The sequence below is a fragment of the Rhipicephalus sanguineus genome, chromosome 11 (genome assembly GCF_013339695.2).
Source record: "Rhipicephalus sanguineus isolate Rsan-2018 chromosome 11, BIME_Rsan_1.4, whole genome shotgun sequence".
NCBI classification, from domain to species: Eukaryota; Metazoa; Arthropoda; class Arachnida; order Ixodida; family Ixodidae; genus Rhipicephalus; species Rhipicephalus sanguineus.
This window is the reverse complement of record NC_051186.1, coordinates 6,649,505-6,672,307: the sequence shown is the minus strand read 5'-3', so window position 1 is coordinate 6,672,307 and position 22,803 is coordinate 6,649,505. Positions and strand designations below refer to the sequence as shown.

The window sequence follows — 22,803 nt, the reverse complement described above, 5'->3', positions numbered from 1 at the left end:
AAGCAAAAATGACACGTTAATTTCTTTATCTTGCATAAAAACGAGAACAATTCTAAAAAAAATTGCTCAGATTAGTTGACGAACGTAAAAAAAAAAGTCATATTTCATACAGTACAATGTACGCCTCTCAAAGGCCATGTTTTTGTGTGCTGCAAGCTGAACTGACGTAATGTTCGCCATGTTTAAAAACCATGTTCAACGCGATGCATCCTGGCAACAGTGGATATCAGGAGACTCGCGACGAACATGGCGGCGGTGTCATCGTGCGCGTGCCTCTCGTGCAAGGTGGTCTTCGCGAACGCCGAGTTACACCGCTCGCACTACAAGAGCGACTGGCACCGGTACAACTTGAAGCGTAAGGTCGCCTTCCTGCCGCCGGTCAGCGCCGAGGAATTCCAGCAGCGTGTGCTAGCGCACCGGGAAGCCAGCGTCGCCGCCGAGACCCGCGCCGCCGGCACCTACTGCGACGTGTGCGGCAAACGTTTCGGTGCCCCCAAGGCTTTCGAGAATCACGTCAACTCCAAGAAGCACCAGCAGGCACTGGTCATGGCACAGTCCGGCAAGCCGGAGGAGTTTTCTACTGCGTCATCCGAAGTTATCGCTGTAAGCTTACTCGTATCGTCGTGTTTACGGTGCCCTGCCGCCACGGTGGCTTAGCGGCATCATGCTGAACTGATAAGCTCTAGGGCGCGGGTTCGATTCCCGCCCTACGGTTACCGCATTTCGATGGGGGGCGAAATGCAGGAACGACCCTGTACAGTACTTAGGTTTAGGTGCCCTTTAAACGGCCACCCCTGGGGAAAATTAATCCGGGGTCTTTCCACTACCGCGTGCCTCGATGTCGTCAGCAGACTGTAGGTGCGTCTATAACCCCTCCCCCCTCCCCTTCACATTTTACATTAGTTGCCTCCTAGTATAACTGTACGATTTGCCAATTTCCGCTTCCTTGCGTCGCCGCACATTCGCTTGCGACGGCGACAGCACGGCCGTATTTGCAATGTTGTTGCACCTTGTTGCGCAACACGTCCGTGCCGTGCGTAGCGTTTGTATTTGACCATTTGGCCTTGCTGCGGCGCGTACTCATGTTCGATACGTTGCAGCTAACCGAACGCGCAGCTTTGAATAGTAGAAACAGCAAAGAATACCGCAGATGTCGGGGTGGCGTACAGATTGTAGCAAGACCAGCGCTAGTACTTAGCTGGGGAGTTCAAAGCATGGAAAAAAAAGTTTTCGGGGGTTTCCGCAGCTGCTACGCACGTACGCAGAGCTGTTGCGGACGCCCAAGTAAATCCGCGCGATGTTTATAGGCCTCCAACGCTCAAGTTTGCGCAGCGCCGTCCGCCGCCCCAGCGGAGAGAGGGGAAAACTCCGGTAGCTGGGACGGGTCGCTCTTGCTTGGTTTTCCCATCGCGCGTGCGGAGAACGTGCTCCCCGGGGCTTTTATCTCGCATTTTTCACGCTATGGGTGCCGTTTCTTCGTCGTACTCGAAAGCAGGCACGCAGTCCTGCTGCATTGTGGAACTGTCACAAAAGTTTAAAAAATGTCGAAGAGCCGAAACTTCCTGTCATGTTCTACCGTTTCCAATGCAAAGCAGTCCGAGGAGCAGAGGCGTCAAGAGTGGATTATGGCAGTTCGCCGCGATGCTTTCGCGGTCTTGTCACCTTGAAGCAGTTTTTGTCGTACACAGTATTACGAACTATTAACGGGGAGAAACGCGATGATCGTGCTCATTTGAAAGGGAAGTGCGTTTGTGAACCGAAGTTACAACAAATAGACAGCCGCTGTACATTTCGAGATTGCGCGCTGGCTTTCCGAGTCAACCATTTGTAATGTTACAGCAGCGGAGCATTTGGGCTTATTACACCACAGTTTAAATAACGTACCGTGAGTACTAAGTGTTTAATTCAGCTGATTGCGGTACATTTCCCGTCGCGGCTCCCTGTAAACAGAATTAAGCTGTATGTTTGCACTGAGCGTTTATATTGGCCCTTGCATGCGACACGCCGTGATTGCTTAGAAGGCTGAAGTGTTGCGCTGCTAAAATCGTGGTCATGGGTTCGATTCACGCATACAGCAGCTGCATTTCGATGGGAGCGAAATGCAAAGAAACCCAGGTGGCCGAAATTAATCCGAATTAATCCACCGCGGCGTGCCTCGTATTAATGTCATGCGTTCGGCACGTAATAAAAAGCCTTGCATGCCGCTTTGGAAACGAGCTGAAAAAGAACCAAGGTGGCAATTAAATTTTCGATGGCTTCGCGAATTCAGATGCGCTTATTATTGGGCACAAATCTCGGCATAATCATACACATGCGCGATCCCAGTGGGTATTGTATAGTATCAGGGGCGTAGCCAGAAATTTTTTCGGGGGGGGGGGGGTCCAACCATACTTTATGTATGTTTGTTCGTGCGTTTGTATGTGTGCGTGTACATATACGCAAGCAAAATTGAAAATTTTCGGGGAGGGTTTGACCCCCCCCCCCCTGGCTACGCCCCTGTATAGTATGATGCTGACCAAGCGAGCTGTCGAAACAACCAAAGCGACATTCGAATAAGCGAACACGGTGCGTGATGAGGCATCGATATTATTCGAAATGAAACACGCCTCTGCAAGAAACATGCATCGTCGAAGTGGGCATGAAATATTTATTTTTTGTTTGCGTATATCATTATGCTGTCAAAGGGAGCTCTAAAAAAATCCAAGGCGACATTGAACTTGCGATCCGATGTTGTTATCATTCGATGCAAACCTCGGCAAAAGTGAAACTCCCACGAAACTGAACACTGCGCATTGCGATGCAGCCAGTGACTCAACAGGGCAGATGTAAATTTATGCTCTTCACACTGAGCTCATAATAAATTTAAAGCCGCACGACAAACTTGGCATCTAAGCAATTGAAAAGTTATCAATAGAAACGCACTCGAAAGCGTGCTGGTTGGTTGCTGACAGCTCCGAGTATACACGACTGCCGCAACGAATGTGCGTTTTACCGGTAACATAATTACAGAACTCGCGCAGTCACCTCCTACTCATGTCAAAGAAATGTGCCCGTTCAGCATCTGCACGCACGTAGCGCTCGCACAAACAGCATCGCCCTTGACGCCCTGCTCGGTCCCGCAAAGGTGGTCGATCAACCGTCCTCCTCTGGTAAGATTCCCACCGTTAAAACGTTTTTTTCCATCTCTGGGATCTTTCTAAACCTTCAGAGCAAGCGACACGTGAAGCTGCACGTGCACGGCGAGCAGAGAACAGCGCGTGCAGGGTGCCTGAACGTGCGGAGACAGCGCAGTCAAAAGGCAGGCGCGGAGAGGGGAGCGACCGGTTTTCGCTAGAAAGGCGGCGAAACGCGTGCGCCGCAGCGCCCCCTGGCCGAGCTTGGGAGGCCTATAGACGGTTTGAATGTTTTCAAGCACATGCCCTGGACACCTTCCGGTTATGTCCACCGACGTAGCATACTAGCCTTGGAGAGTAGCCCGCAGACTTTCGACACTTTTTCCTGTGTTTAACCAAATATCTCAAATAAATATCCGTCTAAGCCATACACGAGATCATAAGAGGTACTCTTGAATATAATGCGCCCTCCTTTTATCCAAAAACATAATAAGAGGCTTTCCTGACTCTGAGACAACTTAAAAACACTGTTACCGCTTCGGTGGTACAGAATGATAAATGAAGTGACCGGAACTTCTTGGGGTAGAACAGTTGCTGCTAACTGTCGCAATCACGAAACCGTCACAAACATGCGAGCTTCAAGCGGATCGTTCGCTAGTGGCCCAGCCCACGTGTGAATGTGTTTTTTTTCTCATAGTTTTGACGTGACTGGATCTCAAGCATTTTTTTCATGAGGCACCCCATTCGGTCACCATGTGTGGAAACGTGTGTGTGACAGAAGGTCTATATTTCAGCAGTATCGGTGTTCAGATTTCTGTCATTCTTAAGATCGGTATTGATAGGTTTCTAATGTCAAATCCCCTCCAGATGTAACCCATACATGAGATATGGGAAATGCCTTCTTTCAAATGGTGATGTTGGCCAACACTTCGTTCAAACTGCCCCAAATTAGTTGTGCTACCAAACCGGTTGTGCGCGCTTGTCAATGGGGATGACTGGACGGCACGCAGTGTACTATTGCTAATGCTTGCTGCTGTTTGCGTTTAATTTGATGCCAGTAGTCTACAGCATTGGTCTTTTTTTTTAGTACCACAACTGTGAATATAAACTACCATATGGTTCTACCTGTTAATATCCAGCACTGCCATAGAAGCAGCAGACGGCTGCAATATGGCGGGCACATTGTCTGCCCAAATAATGGGGTTCTCATAATAAGTGCCCCTGAATCTGAATGCACAAGCAATTGTGTAGTGTAATGCCATAGTCACTAATCTACTGTGGTGGTTAGGGTATCCACTCCTGTTCCAATCACTAATTGGTGATGGGTAGATTACGGTTACCTGTGCAACTGCAGAGAGGTGTTTTTCTGAGCAGGGATAGTATTGCAATTTGTGCAGGAATCGTTCAAACAGAGCTTATTGACGCTGCCTTACTAGAGCTTTATGAAGGATGCAGACTGCGACTCATTGGTGGATAATTGTTTACAGGAATTTGAATTTACTGAAGGGAATGTGCCAGTTGTGTAATCGTATGGAGGCCATTATAGTAACGGCAGGCTATCTAAAGGGGTTACTACATTTTCAGCAGTCGTGTTTTTGTGTCAAATGGAAGGCTAAACCATCGGGAGCCTAGAAAATGTGCTGGTAAATGTGAGCGCGGTATGAAACATTCATTACAAATGCTTTTAAAAGCTATAAAGGGGCATGGGTCTGAGCTGTGTGGTGAAGCTTCATGAGTTTGAAACAGCGTGAAAAATACAAGGACACAGAAAGAAGCAGACGGGACTCAGTGCGTGGTCCTGTCTGGTTCTTTGTGCGTCCTTGTATTTTTCGTGCTGTTTCGAACTTTTAAAGGCTAGTTTCGGTTCCTACTGCACCCTGATGTCATGACACGGTATGAGCTTTTTGACATGTGCTCACACAAGAGTGTGATGTTTCCACGGCTGCTCTGCTCCATGACTTTGTTAGTCATGTGCAAGAGGCCATTTTGTATGTTTTAGTACCTAATGCAATCACAAACAGCTATAGTGCATCAAGTCGCTAGAGTCAAGTGTAGCCTGACATCGTGCTAGAGCCTTTCAGTGGTTGTGCCATGTGAAAATTGGTTTTAATATCGTAATAGAATATCATAAGTATTTACTGAGCGTAACGCTTGCTCAGAGCAGTCTCTATATGCAGGATATTTGTATGGCAGAGTAAACTCTGCTTCGAAAGTTGGTGTCAGTACCCCTCAAAGGGTAGATCGTTTCATACAACGTCGTGGGATGTAGTTTTATTGTGCTAGTACCCAGACACGGTGGTCGCATTGATGTCAATGCACCTTATTGTCATATTTTAATTACTTTACATTTTGATGGTTACCACTCGTTGTCCGATTACTATATATTGATATATTGGTTTGTTGCTTAGGGCGAGGCATGCCTGTAATGCTTTTTTGTTTATGCAGCTTCTAGAGGTGCTAGTATGCAATGCTGCCAGCCCCACTGACGTTTGATAACTTCATATTGCTTTGGCAATGGAGCATGGATTGGCATTACATGTTTTTTGTAGTGCATGACATTGGGGAGATGGTGGCTGCTATGTTTCACGGGGAACGCACGCGCGCTAAACACTGGAAAAGGCAAGGTGGTGCTGACTGTCCCTCTTCTTGTGGGACTAGTTATTTAATGCGCCCGTATGCTCTCCCATCCTTTCGCAGAGGCCAAAGCCCGAGAGGAGCGAAAGCACCAGCAGTTGCAGCAGCATGGTTGCCCGTAAAAATGCCAAAAACGCGTCTGAACATGCTCCCCTGTCCCAGCAGAAAGCTCCCGCCCAGCGCATGCCATTCACGAACAGGACGGCCGCGGCCACCATCGTTGACGAAGACGACAGCGGGGACGAGGAATGGCAGAGCGTGGACGACGAAGAGGAAGAGATTGAAGACGAAGAAGATGAAGAGGATGAGGAAGCAATGGAGGATGACTCTGAGCGGGTGCCCCCGACCGAGTGCCTGTTCTGCGGCGAGCAGAGCGACAGTGTCGTGGCAAATGTGGCCCACATGGGGCGTGCGCACTCCTTCTTCATCCCCGATGCAGAGTACCTCGTCGACGTTGAGGGGCTTTTGACATACCTGGGCTACAAATTGGGTGTCGGCCGGCTCTGCCTCTGGTGCAGCAACGAGCGGACCGCTCCCTACGGGAGTTTGCAGGCCGCTCGGCAGCACATGCGGGTGAGTGTGGCAGGCTTGATGACGGAACGGCGAAAGTGTTCAGTCGATTTCGAATTCCATAGCCGAATCACAGTCGGCTCAGAATTTAGTTGAGTGATTGATTCATGAAGCTTATTAGACATTCGAGGGTATCTCTCCAAGGAACACTTTTCCGGGTTATGTTTTTTTTTTTTTTACAAGAGTGAACTATTAGCAGTGACAGATTTTAAAAAATAGTAAACTGAGTAATTTTCAATTTAAACCAAAGCATCCAAAAATGTACCTTATTACACATGGCTAAATCATAGACACATCAACTGAATTAAGGTTTTTTACAAATATAGTAATGTTAACACAGCTTATTTTTTTTCTTTTAAGTATGTTAGAAACAACTCGGGCTTGTATTTGATAACATTTCAGTTCATTTACATTTTTGTGAAAGACTCGTGCCGAGTGGCCAATCTGAGCAAAAGTTGTGTTGGCCTTCCTGCCATGTCCGAGCCAATGACCGAGTAAAAAGCGCATTTCCTCAGGAATGCAGTCCAGGCTTGTGCAATTTTAGTGGGGTAGCACTTACATATGTGTTAATTGGTAATGTGACATGCTAACTGCAAGTAAATGTCATCACTGTGCACCTTCTGGAAAAAATGAAAGTTAAGAGTTATGGCAGGAGCGAACTGTTGAATCGCTAGATAATACCATTGGCTTGTTCTCTCATACAACACTAAATGAGTGTGTGGCTTGCCATCACATTGGGAGTGTTCAAATACACTCTCGATATAACGAACACGGCCATAACGAATGATCGGTTATAACGAAGTGAATAAAAAATAGTGGGGTTGTTGTAGATAGTGTTACGAATGCACGTTTATAACGAATTTTTAGATGTAGCGAAGTTATTTTTGTGTCAGGTGTGACTGGTATAATGAGGTCATAGCGTACATTAAACAAAGTAGTGCCACGTGCCTAAGAAAGAATCGTATGGGCAAGCACCTCAAGGTAACATTTTTGAGAAGTGAGATGAACTTCAGTTTTTATGGAATGCATAGTAGTGCAACGAAACAAAGCCTAAGGAAGGAACACAGCAGGCACGGATGAGGCCTGCTGCTGTGCATCCATTTGTCTGCAACCAGTTTGCCTTGCAAACTGGTTGTATGTCAGTTTTCATGGCACCCATGGTTGTATGTCAGTTTTCATGGCACTGTATTGGGTAGTGCTGAATACAAGCTCAGCCATGAATGTACGGCCATGAACTAGACAAATGGAAGTAGTTGTACACTACTATGGCAGCAGTAGTGTACGAGTGTTGCTGCATTACCAGAGCAGTACTAGTACACCAGACAGCTGTACTATTCAAATACATATTGGAAACTAGCTGCGTTCAACAGCACTTCTAAGGCCAAGATAGGTAGGGCTTCATTCCAAAGGGGCACATGAAAACTTCCACTTTTTTGCAAAGTGCTTCGCTTTATCAAAGACCACTATCAGTTTTCGTGTGGTCACAGTATATGCAGTAGCCTAGCATGAGACAATGTCTGAAAACCTCAGTCTTATGTTGTAGAACATACAAATGTAATGGGGAATGTGCTGATTTAGCGATTGCACTTGCCCACATATCGTGAAAAACTGGTGAGGATGTCTTTGAGGTCTGTCGGTGGGCTAGTTGGTTCTTTATTATAGAAAATGTAGAAGTCTCTACTAAGGAGGATGAAATGACGAAGTGACGTGGTGCACATGTTCATTGCCTTCTCATGTTCCCCTCATCAGTTCTTGCTGTTGTATTCATTATCGTGCAAGAGGTGACCTGCACACTGTGTTGACCACAGGAGTGCAGCGTGTGCTACAGATAGTGTCGGCCACTTGCAATTTGATTAGGAGGAGGGAACGTTCATTTTGACCCCTTCATTCAAAGCACAGCCCAAACTTGAAAGACCACGCGAGGGTTACTAACCAATTGGTTGGTGGGCTGCTCTTGTTACTCTATGGCAGTTCTTGGTCCTAGTTTGCGGTTCCTAGTCTGCTGTTCCTCTTTCCGGTCCTTTTGTCACTTCACATGCTGTTAGTGTCGTCGCTTAACTGTGTCTCGTCTATTGATGTATCACCTGATGGGCATTCCCACTTGCATCATTGTTGTCACGAATGGGTTAGGCCTAAAAATAATCTGCCTGCATCAGCTAGATTTCGGTGGGAGCAAAATGCTTGTCTACTTTGATTTCGGTGCACTTTTAAAGAACATGGTATGGTCGGAGATCGTCCAAAGGCCTTTGTGATGGTGTCTGATAAACAAAGTGTTGCCCCTAAAGTGTAAAATCTCAGCAGTCAATCAATGGCATCGCTTGGAACAATATATATATTCACTTTTGCACTGGAACGCCTTCGTCATGCTCTCATTGTCTCGTCTCTGTACTAGGACAAAGGCCACTGCAAAATGGCACATGATGGAGTGGATGGTCTAATGGACTACTCGGACTTCTACGACTACACGGCGAGCTACCCCGAGGGTGAAGGTGGCAGCGCGGACGAGGAGGTCGACGTCAACGTTCTCGATGGTGATGGCTGGCAGCTGGTGCTGCCATCTGGCGCTGTGGCTGGTCACCGTGCCCTGGCAAGGTTAGTCTGTGTTTGGCCTGCTCATAGTGGTGCTGTACTTTCCAATGTATAAATTGCACCTTTGTAGCCTCTTACATTACGGTATACTTCAAGCATACCTGCCAAATCTCGTGATTTGCCCGGCTGACTCAGAAATTTTGAGCAATTCTCCCTGATTGTATGGGCACGACCATAAATCTCCCGAAAAAGAGCACTAGCACCACCATGAAAAGAAAATCATAGTGAGTGAGTGCATCAGCGTTTTCTGATCAAGTGCGGAACGCTTGAGTTAACTTTTGCTGCTAGCTGTTACGGAGCACAGCTTCCTTGGGAAAGTTGCCTATTACGTACACAAGTTTAACTACTAGTTTTCTTCTGTCGTGCAACCCCTCCCCCCCCCCTCATCGAAAATTCGGGACATTTGTAAAGCGGGGGTCGCTTTACAAATGCCCCGAATTTTCGACGAGGCCACCAGGTTGGCAGGTATGTGCATGATGCACCCATTTTAACTTGGTATTTTGAAATGCAGTTGCGCAGATTTGCACATGTGGCGTGAAATGTAGCCACGTATTGCGCTGAATTTTTGTATACATAATTATAGGAGTCTCAAGTTATAACAGTGAGAAACATTGAACTAGTGCTGTCCTAATGCATAGAGGATTAACATATATTGCGCTAACACTTGAAGCCATCGAAGAGCACATCTGTTAGTACACTGTTAAATGTTCTGCCACTTTGGTCGGCAGCATCGCTATGTTGACTTGTCAGTGGTCTGTATCATGCCACCTGACCTTGCAACTTCATTATTGCTGCTCACTTTTTGTTAATTGTTATCCCCCTTGATTTATTTCCCAGGTACTACCGTCAGAACCTGCCCGCGGTTGCGGCGTCCCGTTCTGGTGACTCAGCCCGCCACATCCTGAGTCAGTATCGAGCTCTCGGCTGGACGGGAGCCACATCACGTGACGTCGCTCAACAGAAAGCGCGTGACATCCGTTTCATTCAAAGTGTGCGGGCCAAGAAGCACATGAAACTCGGCTGCAAGGCCAACAAGCTGCAGAAGCACTTCAGGCAGCAAGTGATGTTCTAAGTAGCGGCAACCTGCGAACGTCCGTGCGTCTACAGATGAAGCAGATGACACCTTTTCGTTGCGACATACCAAGCCTGCAACACACCTTGAAGCAAGAAATAGGAGTTGGCTTTGAAATACGGGGCTGTTGCGATGCTCAGAGTTGTTTGAGCAGTCTGAAAGTGTTTTGAGGACATTCTCAAGTACAGTGTGCAGCTTTTCAGTGTCTTCGTTGTTGCTTTCAGTGCGCCCTGGTAGTTTTTTTTTCTTGGCAACGTGCACCAGTTCTTAAAGCACATCAGCCAGCCCTGCAAGCGAACCTTGGAACATGTAAATCGAGTTAGAGGGGTGTACAAGAACAAAACAGAGACAGACATGAAGAAGTGATAACAGAACTCTATTTTATCAAGCAAAATTGGCACTTGCATACAAGGGATGGGAACAAAAAACAAAATCGATCAGAGTACACTCAGTTGGAAGCACACGTCTGTCTTGTCTCGGCCTGGTTCTTGCTGTTATTCTCATCAACGTATAGGAGAGAGTTGCTTGTATCCACACTATTGCACGGGACACCGTTGAACAAACTGCAAGTGACTTAGAAGACAAGCACAAGATGGGCATTAGGATGAAGATGACAGCTTGAAAGGGTGCTTGAATGACATGTTTGGAACTTGCTGATGGACATCGCTTGAAACTTGACTTGTTTTTAAGAGATTGTTGAAACAGTGTCAGTTTTTGTTGCGAGTGCTGACGTTCGTAGCCACCAAAATGCTGTTTGTGCTACATTTGGCTCAGCTCTTTTGAATAAACTATATGTAAAGTTTGACATGGTACCACCTGCCTTGATGTAATTTTCAGAACTTCTTAGTTTCAACTTGAGCCGTTTGTTAAGCTTCAACTTGATATCATTCCAGTAAGCTCTGCTGTAGCCCTTCAGTAGTGCTTTTAGGGTCAAGTCATTTTTACGCACAAGAACATTTGCAAACTAGTAGTATTTTTTCTTGCTTGTATTGCTTGCTTTGTACATGCAGAGGGCTGGTTGTGCATATGTGAAAGTTAGTGTAAAATATGTACAGCTTATTCTGTTGAAAATAAAATGTGTTGTGCGTTGGCTTCCAATGTTTACATATTATCAGCCTGCTCTACAGAGCGGCATGCCTTGCTGGAAAAGGCAGTACTTCTTGAACCCCCCGGTTTCGAGGTAGCCATTGAAATGTTTACAGTTAACCAACTTGTAGTAGAAGAGTTGGTGATGAATTGACGTAACATGTGTAGCCATTTTATTTGTGAACCCACCACGGTGGTCTAGTGGTTATGGTGTTCGACGGCCGACCCAAAGGTTCTAGGATTGAATCCCGACCACCATGGCCGCATTTCGACGCAGGCGAAACGCTAGAGGCCCGTGTACTTGGATTTAGGTGTAAGTTAAAGAACTGAAGATGGTTGAAATTTCCAGAACCCTGAACGGGCGGCATCACTCGTAATGACATTGTGGTTTTGGGACTTAAAGCTCCCACAGTTAGTTTTATGTACATGTCGAACTTGAATAGGGCTGTGCCACTGCTTGCCTTTTGCTGTATGTAGCATTCAATGTAAGAGCCAGAACTTGGCTGCCTGAAATTAGAAAGAAAATTGAAAATCTGTACACACGTCATCTTTGGAATGAGATTGAAAGAAGGCAAATTTGCTCTTATAACAGCAGATAAGACATCTAATAGCTGGGAACCATCAGCCACCGTTGTCAGTGTGTGCGACCGAGCATGGCGTCTAGTCAAGGAAGGCCTCTACTTAAGGATGTTTGATATTGAATACATGTTGAATGTTAAAAGTTATCAGTGTTTTGAACACATGTTGAATACTGTAGGCATTCAGCAAGCGGAAGTATCTTAAACGGAATTGCTGCCTAAATAGAACAACCTCCTCTAACATGATTGTTTTTTTTTCTTTAATTATGTCTGTTCATTGCTCATTGACTGGAAATGCTGTTGCACGAAACATTTTTTTCCTGGTTTCTTCAGGTTCTGTTTAATGAGAGTCTACTGTGATGTCAAATTATCAACATTGTAACATCGTACTACGTTTTATCAACAGCCTCATTGCATTATATAAACAATACCAACTGAAATTTGCCACCGCTCAAAGCCTAACCTCTTGCAATAGAACAACCATTGCCTAGACTTAGCTGCACGATAAGCAGCTCCAGGTGGCTGAAATTTATGTGAAGTTCCCGACTGCGGCGTGCCTCATAATGATGTCATGGTTTTGGCTTCTAAAGCCTTAGAAATTAATAATGCTAAGTAGATGACGGCAGGATTTTAGCAATGTTGCACACAGACTTCACGATAAATAACAATGGCGTAAGAGGTAGAAACTAAAACGCCAACTGCCAACGCAATTTCAAATTGCACAGAAAGCCCAGTTCGAGATAATGTGGGAACAAGAGAAGAACTGTGCATAGTTTCGATTCTGGAAATATGAGACGATGGGTAATGGAAAGCTGATTAAAACAGTTGTTTTTGACGTAGAAACTGCACCAAATGGTGCTCTTACAATGAATGACATTGCATGGAATGCAGGTCACCTCGGCATGATTTCTGAAATAAGGTAGCACTTTTGGCGCATTAAAAAAGTTGACCGTTGCAACGTACATTACGCAGCAGCAGACAAATGCAGATGTTGTCGCTGTGTGTAATGTTTAGAAGCTGCTCAATGATTGCAATTACCAGCTGCTCTGAGTTTGCCAAGGTGGCTTCAGTGGCAATTTTACTTGCAATGCATGGCATGGGCGGCTATTCAAATTTATTAGCTGAACCAAATGAAATAAAAAATACCCAAACAAAAAAAGCATTTCAGACAAGATAATCCTGCTGGATTGTGTTTTCGGGATGCCCCGAGTGTCAAATTTTGTATCTGGATATGCGTCTGCCAAGTTTCGAAAAAAAAAATACAACAGCTGGTGCAGCAAGCTGCCTAAGCGAAGTGAATACCTGTCATTGTGTTGCTGCAAAATTACGGTTGAGGTCACTAGCTCTGAAACATTTCTGCAATGACCATAAATGGTGTTTGATAAATGCTTTACGCTGTTCAGTTGAAGTGACTGAATACCGTGGTACTTTGTGGATAAAATTCTGGACAGCATTCTCCTGTTTTGTAGATCAGAAGGTGCCTCGAAGGATCACAGTGCATTTTTTTTTTACTTTTGAAAACGAAGCCTCATTACTTTTCAAAACTGCATAATTAAGTTTCATCAGACACACTGGATTTAGCAGTGTAGGCCAACAACGTACGTATAATTTCCCAAGTGACCTCGATGACCTTTCCCAGGTGTCCTGTGGTGCAGTACACTGTAGCCCTACGGTCCAGTAATGAATCCCCCTCTCCACTTTTCTTAGGGAACGCATCACGTGGCAGTCAATGACGTCACGTCAGGTCGAATGACGTCCCGTCGTCGTCTGCTGAGATGTTTACTCGCGTTAAATCCTTGCTGAGCACGTCCCTGTTCAGAAGTATGGGGAACTAGAAAAGCCACCAAGTATCGACCATATCTGCTGTGGAAAAATCTTGGAAGGATCGAGTGAGCGGCAGAGCACCGTGCGGTGAATCACTCCTGTATTCCCAAGATTTCAATGATGGCTTAGATTTGAGCAAATAGCTAACAAGAACGACAGCATTGCCAACTTATCGAAAGCATATGCTGCTTAATTGTGGAAGAAACGAATATGAAAACCCACTACGCTGCCGTCGAGAACAATTGCGCGCACCACAGAGCCACAGAGCTTAGATCCGCTCATCAGTGAACTATGATGGACAACGCTAAGAGCCAAGTAAAGAAGGTGGAACTCTCTGGCCGAAAGCAATGCAATGAATGATACACATTCGGGAGGCAGTACTTTAGCTACCTTGACCTTGGCGCTCGTGAACAGCACCTACCAACATACAAAAGAGTGTCACCGTGTGTGCACGCTTACATTGTAAGACCTCACCTTACCTCAGATGCAAGGGGAAAACCATTACACATGCGAGCTTGCGACTCAATTTAATTTGCGCAAAAGTGCACCACGAAAAACTTCTATGCTGGCTAAATGCCGTGGAATTGGTTCATATAGTAAAAATTGCTCCACGTCAAACATCCGCCTCGGTAGCGCAGTAGGCAGCGCGTCAGTCTCATAATCTGAAGGTCGTGAGTTCGATCCTCACCCGGGGCAGGCGGAGTATGTTTTTTGCTTCCAATGGCTTCTTTTTTTTTTTAGGTTACAATTGTTTGATGAGAAATATCAGTCAGCCTATTACTAAATAAACAACAAAAGTTACAAATTCTCACACGTTTGCTGCCAGAAGGTTTCGCGCATTTAAATATTCAAGAAACGCTCTGAGCAGCTCATTAAATTACTTTGACATTCTTAGCCAATTGCATGTCTTCATGTTATTTTTGCATGTTCTTTATTTCCCTAGAATATACAGATTAAAAAAAATGTAATGACAGTCAGGGTCCTGCCGTCTTTCGTCGAGGAGGAAACACTAGGAAACACTTTGCCGTAGCTAAACTGACGTACAATTTCCACATGACAGGCAGGTGCAAGTGACTAATCAACACAAACTCCTTGATGAACTGTTTAATTGTTAATTTGAGAGCAGCTGTTAATTTGTACGAGAAAGTTGTAAGCCGTCACGATTTCACTACCGTTTTTTAGACGCCACAAACATTGCATGTAAATTGAGAAATTCGTCAGGCATGTAATTAGAGATATTAATCGAATTTTTAAGGTGATACAGTGGCGTAGGCCGAAATTTGTTTGGGGGGGGGGGGGGGTGCACGTCCTTGATACAACGTTCTCTGTATCCCACAGTTTCGGGGGGCGGGGGGGTGCACGTGCTCGGTGTGCCTCCCCCTGGCTGCTACACTAGCTACACCACTGGTACCACTGAAGCGCGTTAGATCGGGCACATAACTTAAAATTCAATATTTTTTTTAAACACACGAAAAGCGAGTCTGGCAACACTGGCGCACTCGCGAGTCGTGACGTAACGTGACAAGAGGTCAGCTGCACGTGAAATCGAGATATTTTAGCTTGCTTCAGCTTGGCACTGAAATTGAAGGATTTGCAGAGGCTTTGAAACTTCGGCAGAGGACGACGGTAGAGTGTACGACGGTTCCGCTCCATGCAGCACATGACGTCACACACGCCATGGCTAGACTCTAGTAGTCGTGACGTGACAAGCTCCTTGCCGTGCGAGTGTATACGCATTCCGGCGAACAATATTATTCCGTGATCAGTTGCACGTACTGAAATAGAGATATTTTAGCTTTCTTCAGCTCGGCACCGATATTGAACGATTTGCAGCGGCTGAAAGCAATGGCTGAAAGTTCGGCTATACCACCATAGTTCGGCAGAGGACGACGGCTCCGCTCATGGAGGAATCCATATGCAGCACATGACGTCACACACGCCATGGCAAAATGTATTTCTAGGGCTTGTTTTGCACTGAAATATTCTTTTACAGTCCACTTTTCATATATGTATAGGCATACCGGACCCTCTTTTTCTAGTCTTTCACTGAAAACCACAACTTGTTGGGCGACTGTGTTTTTGAACGAATTTAAATGAAGGCGCGTCGCGGCAGTATCTTGTCGTAGACAGCAGCACGTCATCTTACTTGCGCCTTACGTTTACGTGCGATCTTCGGTTCTTACCTGTTTAATTAGCGCATTGGGCGAGAAAAACCCACCAGTCACATTTTCTTTCTCTGTGTAGCATAACTCAGAGGCAGCCACTGCGCGATTTCTTTCTTGCGTACAGGCGAAAGAGCTTTTTCGCGCGTGTTTATAGTTTCAGAAAGAAAGAAATAAGCACCACACATCGGACGCGTAGAATAAGCGGCTTATTTGTGTATTTCAGGCGATGACCTGCCGTGTCATTATTTCCCGCGCGCGGGGAACCCGATTAAAAAAGCGCGCCCTTAACGTCACCAAACCTTGAGCGCACGTGATCTTATGGCGCTGCACCGCAGTGGGGCGCTTTTAAGCGGGCGTTTCGTTTATTTATTTCGTTTATAGCGTTTTGATTATTGTCTCATGACAGGAAGGAATATATGACAAACTTAGAGAGATGAGAATAGACGAGGAAGGCATTAACAGCTTGGGTAGTGATCATAAACGCATAATATTACAAATGGGATATAAAACTGAAAATAAGAACATAGAATCAAAGTTTGGCAGCTTGTATCTAAATGACAAACAAATAACAAATATAGCCGCAAGAGTCGAGGAAAAAGTAGACGAACTACCAGGCAAAGACTGGAAGTATAGTGAGCTGCTACATGTAATCACGAAAGAAATGGAAAAAGAGAAGAAAACTATTTGTTGGAAAGGAAAGAGAATACCAAAAAGTTGGTGGAACAAAGAAATCCGGGAGGCGATCGAGAAGCGACGTGAGGCATCACGGGAGCACAGACAAGCAAAAAAGGAGAAGCGGACACAGGACGAAGTCAACCAAATATGGGAAATATATTTAGAGCAAAAATCCATTGTGCAGAAATTAGTCGAGGCAAAAATTAAAGGTGAAAGTGAACGCTGGATGACACAGATTCGCGAAAAGAAGAAGGCCGCGCCTAGGATATTTTGGAGCCACCTAAAAGCGCTGGGTAGGAAGTCTGTCACAATGCAACAACATATGGTAGATGAAGGAGGAAATCAATTGGAAGGGTATGAAGCGCTAGGTTACATCCGAAAGATAACAGCCGATTCGTTTAAAAAGGTCGCCCAGGGGATTCCCCCGATGAGTAAAATTACGCAAAGGAGTGCAACCGACGAAGATGTAGTACTAGAGAATTTCAATTGGAAGAAAGCCGAAGGAAAAATTCCTAAGCGCACTACACCGGGCTTAGATGGGGTTCCCGTCAGCCTCATTAACGAACTCGGACATAACACTAAAGAAGCACTGCTGAAAGCCGTAGAAAAGTGCTTACAGGAGAGGGAAATACCAGACAGTTGGCGAAAAAGTAGAATGAACTTAATCTATGAAGGCAGGGGAGAAAAGGATAACATTCGCTCGTATAGACCGCTAACCATTACATCCGTGCTATACAGGTTGGCGATGCAGGCAGTAAAATTAAAAATAGAAGCGTGGGTAGAACAAAATGATATTCTGGGAGAACTTCAGAATGGATTTCGAATCGACAGGCGGTTAGACGATAATCTGTTTGTTCTTACCCAGTGTATAGAAATATCGAAAATAGAAAACAGGCCCTTATACGTAGCTTATCTAGATATCACCGGGGCGTATGACAACGTTAATCAGGAAATTTTGTGGGATATAGTGAAAGAAGTGGGCATAGGGGACGACTGTATACAGCTTTTGAGGGAAATATACCGAGAAAATACAGTTTGTATAGAATGGGAAGGAATGAGTAGCAAGGACAGCGTTGAAATTAGCAAGGGGCTGAGACAGGGATGTCCTTTGTCCCCGCTGTTATTCATGCTGTACATGGTGAGGATGGAAAAAGCGCTAGAAGGTAGCAAAATTGGATTTAATTTGTCGCACAAACAGGTCGGCACGATGGTTGAGCAGAAGCTTCCAGGTCTATTTTATGCTGATGATATTGTCTTATTTGCGGACAGTCAAGATGATATACAGCGACTGGCAGATATATGCGGAAGGGAATGTGAGGCTCTAGGACTAGGATTTAGTGCAACAAAATGTGGATTGATGGTATTCAATGATCACGAAGACCATGCGGTCTTTATAACAGGGCCTAAAAATACCGAGGGTAAGCGAGTACAAGTACCTCGGAGTATGGGTAAATGAGGGGGATAGATATGTGGAGGTACAAGAGAAAGCATCGGTAGCAAAGGGAAAGAGGAATGCTGCAATTATGAAGCACAGAGCTTTATGGGGGTACAATAGGTACGAGGTGCTTCGAGGGCTGTGGAAGGGTGTGATGGTCCCGGGGCTTACATTTGGAAACTCAGTGGTGTGCATGAAGTCAGAGGTACAATCAGGAATGGAAGTAAATCAAAGGACGGTGGGCCGCCTCGCGTTGGGCGCTCACGGGAAGACGACAAATGAGGCTGTAAAGGGAGATATGGGATGGACAGGCTATGAAGTGAGGGAAGCACAGAGCAAAATGAGATTCGAAGAGAGGCTGAGGAAAATGAAGAACAGTAGATGGGCAGAGAAGGTTTTCAGGTATTTGTATAGAAAAAGCGTTGACACGCAGTGGAGAAAAAGAACTAGGAGGCTCACCAGTAAATATACGGCTGGCAGTGCGGGCGATATGGCAACAAGGAGCATTAAGCGGAAGGTCAGAGAGGCGGAGAGGACTTATTGGATGACAGCGATGGAAAAGAAGCCGGCTCTGAGTAACTACCGAAAAGGAAAAAAACGAAATAAGGAGGGAAAGGTTTTATGATAATTCAAGGGGAAGCGCTTTACTGTTTGAAGCAAGGTCGGGCTGCCTTAGAACGCGTAGTTATAAAATGAGATTCAGTAACGAAGAAGAACAATGTACATGCTGCGGGGGAACTAAGGAAACGATGGAACATGTACTGATTGAATGTGGCGATATTCACCCAGGTATACGTGTGGGGACGAGTCTACATGAAGCCTTGGGTTTTAGGGACAACCATGGAAAGCTGAACACGTCCGCGATAGAAATAAGTAAGAGACGGTTGTAGTATTGGTAGCAGAAAGGTAGAGATAAAGTACAAAAGTAAATAATGGGGAAAGGTAAGGTCATTCTGCCTTAAGAGACAGAGAGATGGACCGTGAATTTATATTTTTTGGTATAATAACATAGATTTAATCAACGTGGATAGGGTGTTAGGCCAACATAAAACAAGGAAGTTTTTTTTTCTTCTTTTTTTTTCTTCGAGCCTGGTGGCAGACATGTCACCGCCCCGTTATAAAGGGGACGCTCATAGCATCCATCCATCCATCCATCAAAGTTGGTCCTAATAAACGACTCCAGCAATAATTATACGATAGGTTAGGACACTTACGATTCAATTTAGGGTTCACCAGACATAAAGCTAATAAATCAAAGCAAAAATGTCACAAATATTGAGGGAGGGTTCGCTACGCGTTCACTTATGTCAGAGCTCTAGGCGGGAGGTGCAAGCGCATTTCTGTTAGCTTGTCATAAACCCTTTCCAAAGGCGCTACTGTCGTACGATTCGAGCAGGCCAAGTTCTATACTCGAACTCGCGTAGGATGACTACAATTGAGCACAGTGGGATCATTTTTAAAATGTTGAGCCAACGGAAGCGTTATAGGCAGGCAACGTATACGTTTGTACCTGCCATATATATATATATATATATATATATATATATATATATATATATATATATATATATATATATATATATATATATATATATATATATGCCTACCAAACTACTCGATCCAGGAAGACGCGCAGTGATATAGATCTATCTATCTATCTATCTATCTATCTATCTATCTATCTATCTATCTATCTATCTATCTATCTATCTATCTATCTATCTATCTATCTATCTATCTATCTATCTATCTATCTATCTATCTATCTATCTATCTATCTATCTATCTATCTATCTACTGCGATCGACGTACGTATTCACAGCATCATCATCCGACACCCGCGTTCAAGAAGAAAAGGAGAAAGAAGACGGATCGCCTGCCAACTGCAAGATTCAAGGGTCAAGCAAGCAAGCGAGCATCGGAGCCAAGATGATGAACTTCAGCGCACAAGGTACCTTGTCCGAGTTACTTGCTGACTGCCGTACTGCTACATAATACGATCATTCTACAGGAATGTTAGCGCGAGTGGAACGCTCGCTCTATAAATTCCATTTCAGGGCTACAATGCCATCGCTGCCTGTAGGTCGGTTCTGTACGCTCGTGCAGTTAGTTTTCCGCATGTCCTGCGTCGCAGATTTCTGTATCACCGTTACATTTACAATGCAGATCCACTAGATGCAGTCCGCATTGCTGCAGCGTGCAGGGGGGAATTCTATCTTAACCTCACTGTGCTAGCTTTCAATCACGAGTCATAGAATTCTACTTGTATAGTAGTGCGAAAGATATATTGCCTGATATACCAGGTATTTTTATGGTAGATTTTTGTCGCGCTTCGTTCCAAAGACCTTACAAAAATAATAAAATCACCTAAGTGAAATTAAGCGTCCGATTATGGGATCAAATCGGAGTCATCCAAAGCAAAGGTTTCATGCTCAATTATAAATTCATTTATTCTACTGGTTACAGCTGGAACACACCAAACCAGCGCAGTTTTCTTTTTTTTTTTTTGCGCGCGCGACTAAACAGTAAATATGTCATGGCACCAAACAGGGGCTACGTTGTTCCCTTTGACTGTAGCTTTCGCGCACCCGTATCGCTAGACAGGCTGTTGCAGGAAAAAAAAAAAAGACACTTCAGGTATACCCGTAAATGATGAAGTTGATTCGCACAGGTCGCACTTGAGAGTTCCTCAGTGAGAAAGGCTTCCCTTTAAATTTAAAGAAATAGGCTCCACACGGGGCCGGGCAAACATACTTTGCAGATCTATCATGAAACACATACTAAGACGATATGCATTTGATCTAAAGATACAATATACCAGCGGAATACTTGCATCCGATACACTTGCTTTTTGTATATATTATACCTGGATGTATTAATTATATCCTCATTATAGCTCCATCTATTCATTATTACAAGTTTGTCAGTGCTTGCTTACAAACTACTCTTCCCGCAAGCAGGCCTTCTTTATTTAAAATTCAAGCACTAACATGCAAGAATTTTCCTAGGTTCTAAAAAAAAGTGATGTCATTTCCCATCGTTCTACGGGACCGGTGACTGTTGCACAATATCAAAACACGAAAGCTGCTGAATTAATAAAGGTGGTGGTTTCCTCTAAAAGAGCCAGATCCAATTGAAGCGTTATTACACACGCGTAATCCACATACACATACCTGTAGTCAAACGAATCTGCATAAAAAAGCCCTCTCCCAGAACTTTTCGAATCGCAAGAGTACTGACAGAGACACCTGGTTTTGTTCAACAGCCTCGAATTTCCGATGTCATTGTGACAGTGGTATTGGATACAAGACAGGCTACATCAACATATTCCACTGCGTAAACCTGTGATGATGAGAACTCGTACTTGGAGCAACGTAATCTAAATTCGGGTGGCATTTCATGATCATTTAGTAAGTCAAATGCTTCTTGACCTCGGAAGTTTGTCTTCGATATTTTTTAGGGGCGAAGCTCCTTTTAGTCTAACCTTGTCCGGCGTAAGGCGTAACCGGCAGTATACTACGACCCATCACCGATCCTTTGCAAACTGAACACTACTTCGTCTTTGCAAACATCCCACTACGACCCATCACCGATCCATCACTTCACCGACCATAAAGCCGTTATAATGAAGGGGGAACGGAAGCCACGTCTAGCTACCACTTACGATTAATAAAATTTCTTGTATAAATACATACAGTGTTTGTCACGTCTTTTATGATGTACTGGGCTATCGCTTTGATTACTGCTGGGCGAAACCGCTGAAGATTTCACGGCGTAACCATGATTGCTTCAGGAGCCTCGCCCATGCTCTTCATCATTCACCCGTGGATATGCTGTGAATTTTTTTATCTTGATAATGCTCTGAGATGAGTATTCTCGCGGCAATCAATTGGATTGTAGGGTATCTTGCACTGGCGTACCCAGGGGGGAGGGGGGGGGGAGGTTGAGTTTCCTACCCCTCCCTTCCGAAAAGAGTTTCTGGCTACGCGCCTGGTATCTTGTGCTCACTTTTTGAAGTATGTGGAAGGGCAATCGAATCCCTTAGCAAAAGAGCGCAACACCAACCCAACTTCCGCAGTGAAACGTGTCTATGTTTGTGTACACGCTAACTTGACAAGTGTGTATGTGACACACGCACGCACGCACGCACGCACGCACGCACGCACGCACGCACGCGCGCACACACACACACACACACACACACACACACACACACACACACACACACACACACACACACACACACACACACACACACACACACACACTTGCACAGACAACTTCGCCGCAGCGATACAATTAAGAGACACACCGCGACACAACAAATGAACAGCACGCTCAAGCGGTTCAAAACACAGTTTAGCCTGGTTTCTTTTTCAATCTCACATACAAAAAAAATGTATTTTGGGAGTAGCATGTGCGAACAAGCGAGAAACCTAATTTTTGTAGTCTACTTAGATTTCCTGTCTTTCATGCTCCACTCAATAAGTAACTTATTTAATCAGTTAAATATATACAATATAATTACTAAACCATTTTAACTACATTCTCGAAAAATCTTGGAGAAGTCTGCATTATTACATCTCCTCTTTCAAATAGTTGCCTTTCGGTTCCCTGCTGATGTTTCCAAGTTTTAGCGTGAACGCCGATTAATTTTTCGGATTAATTTGGACCACTTTCGGTGACGTACCGAAATCATTCATGTACAGAATTAATTTAAGTGCGAGGGTACTCTTGCGTTCTTCCCCACTAAGAATGCGATCGCCTCGAATCGATCACGCGAGCTCACGCTCGCAGCAGAACGCCATGTACCGTCGCAATTCTACATCAAACGGCGTAATGCAATCACGTTGATAACGCGATCCTAAAGTGAACTCTAGCGGTCGATGACAAATGCAGAAGCAGCAGCAGCGCGAAATAATACAAATCACCAAAAGTGGAATAAGTCATTCGCGCATTTCATCCTGATCTGTTAAGCTTCGATTCATTTAGTGCTGTTCGCTTGCACAAGTGAGCGCGATATAATCGCTAATATTTTTACACCGAAGCCGTACATGGCTAG

General features: G+C 44.9%; 2 protein-coding genes and 1 non-coding gene across 9 annotated transcripts in view; 2 read left to right on the top strand and 1 right to left on the bottom strand.

Annotated features, from left to right (window-relative positions):
* LOC119374269 (uncharacterized) overlaps nt 1-22,803 on the bottom strand; it is a 292,758-nt gene that overhangs the window by 134,747 nt on the left and 135,208 nt on the right. The gene's annotated exons all lie outside the window — the stretch shown is intronic.
* Nucleotides 209-11,070, top strand: LOC119374447 (zinc finger protein 622). Its single transcript, XM_037644544.2, has 4 exons — nt 209-603; nt 5,811-6,320; nt 8,710-8,909; nt 9,744-11,070. The coding sequence occupies exons 1-4, from the start codon at nt 247-249 to the stop codon at nt 9,976-9,978; spliced, it is 1,302 nt and encodes a 433-aa protein (XP_037500472.1). The 5' UTR covers nt 209-246; the 3' UTR covers nt 9,979-11,070.
* Nucleotides 14,090-14,162, top strand: Trnam-cau (transfer RNA methionine (anticodon CAU)). The gene has a single exon. It is a non-coding gene; the product is annotated as a tRNA-Met (tRNA).

Bases quoted from the DNA above. Each gene is read 5' to 3' on its own strand.
- LOC119374447 (XM_037644544.2), top strand. From the start codon at position 247: ATGGCGGCGGTGTCATCGTGCGCGTGCCTCTCGTGCAAGGTGGTCTTC. The intron at 604-5,810 runs GTAAGCTTACTC...ATCCTTTCGCAG, and splicing joins CGTCATCCGAAGTTATCGCT to AGGCCAAAGCCCGAGAGGAG. The intron at 8,910-9,743 runs GTTAGTCTGTGT...TTTATTTCCCAG, and splicing joins GGTCACCGTGCCCTGGCAAG to GTACTACCGTCAGAACCTGC.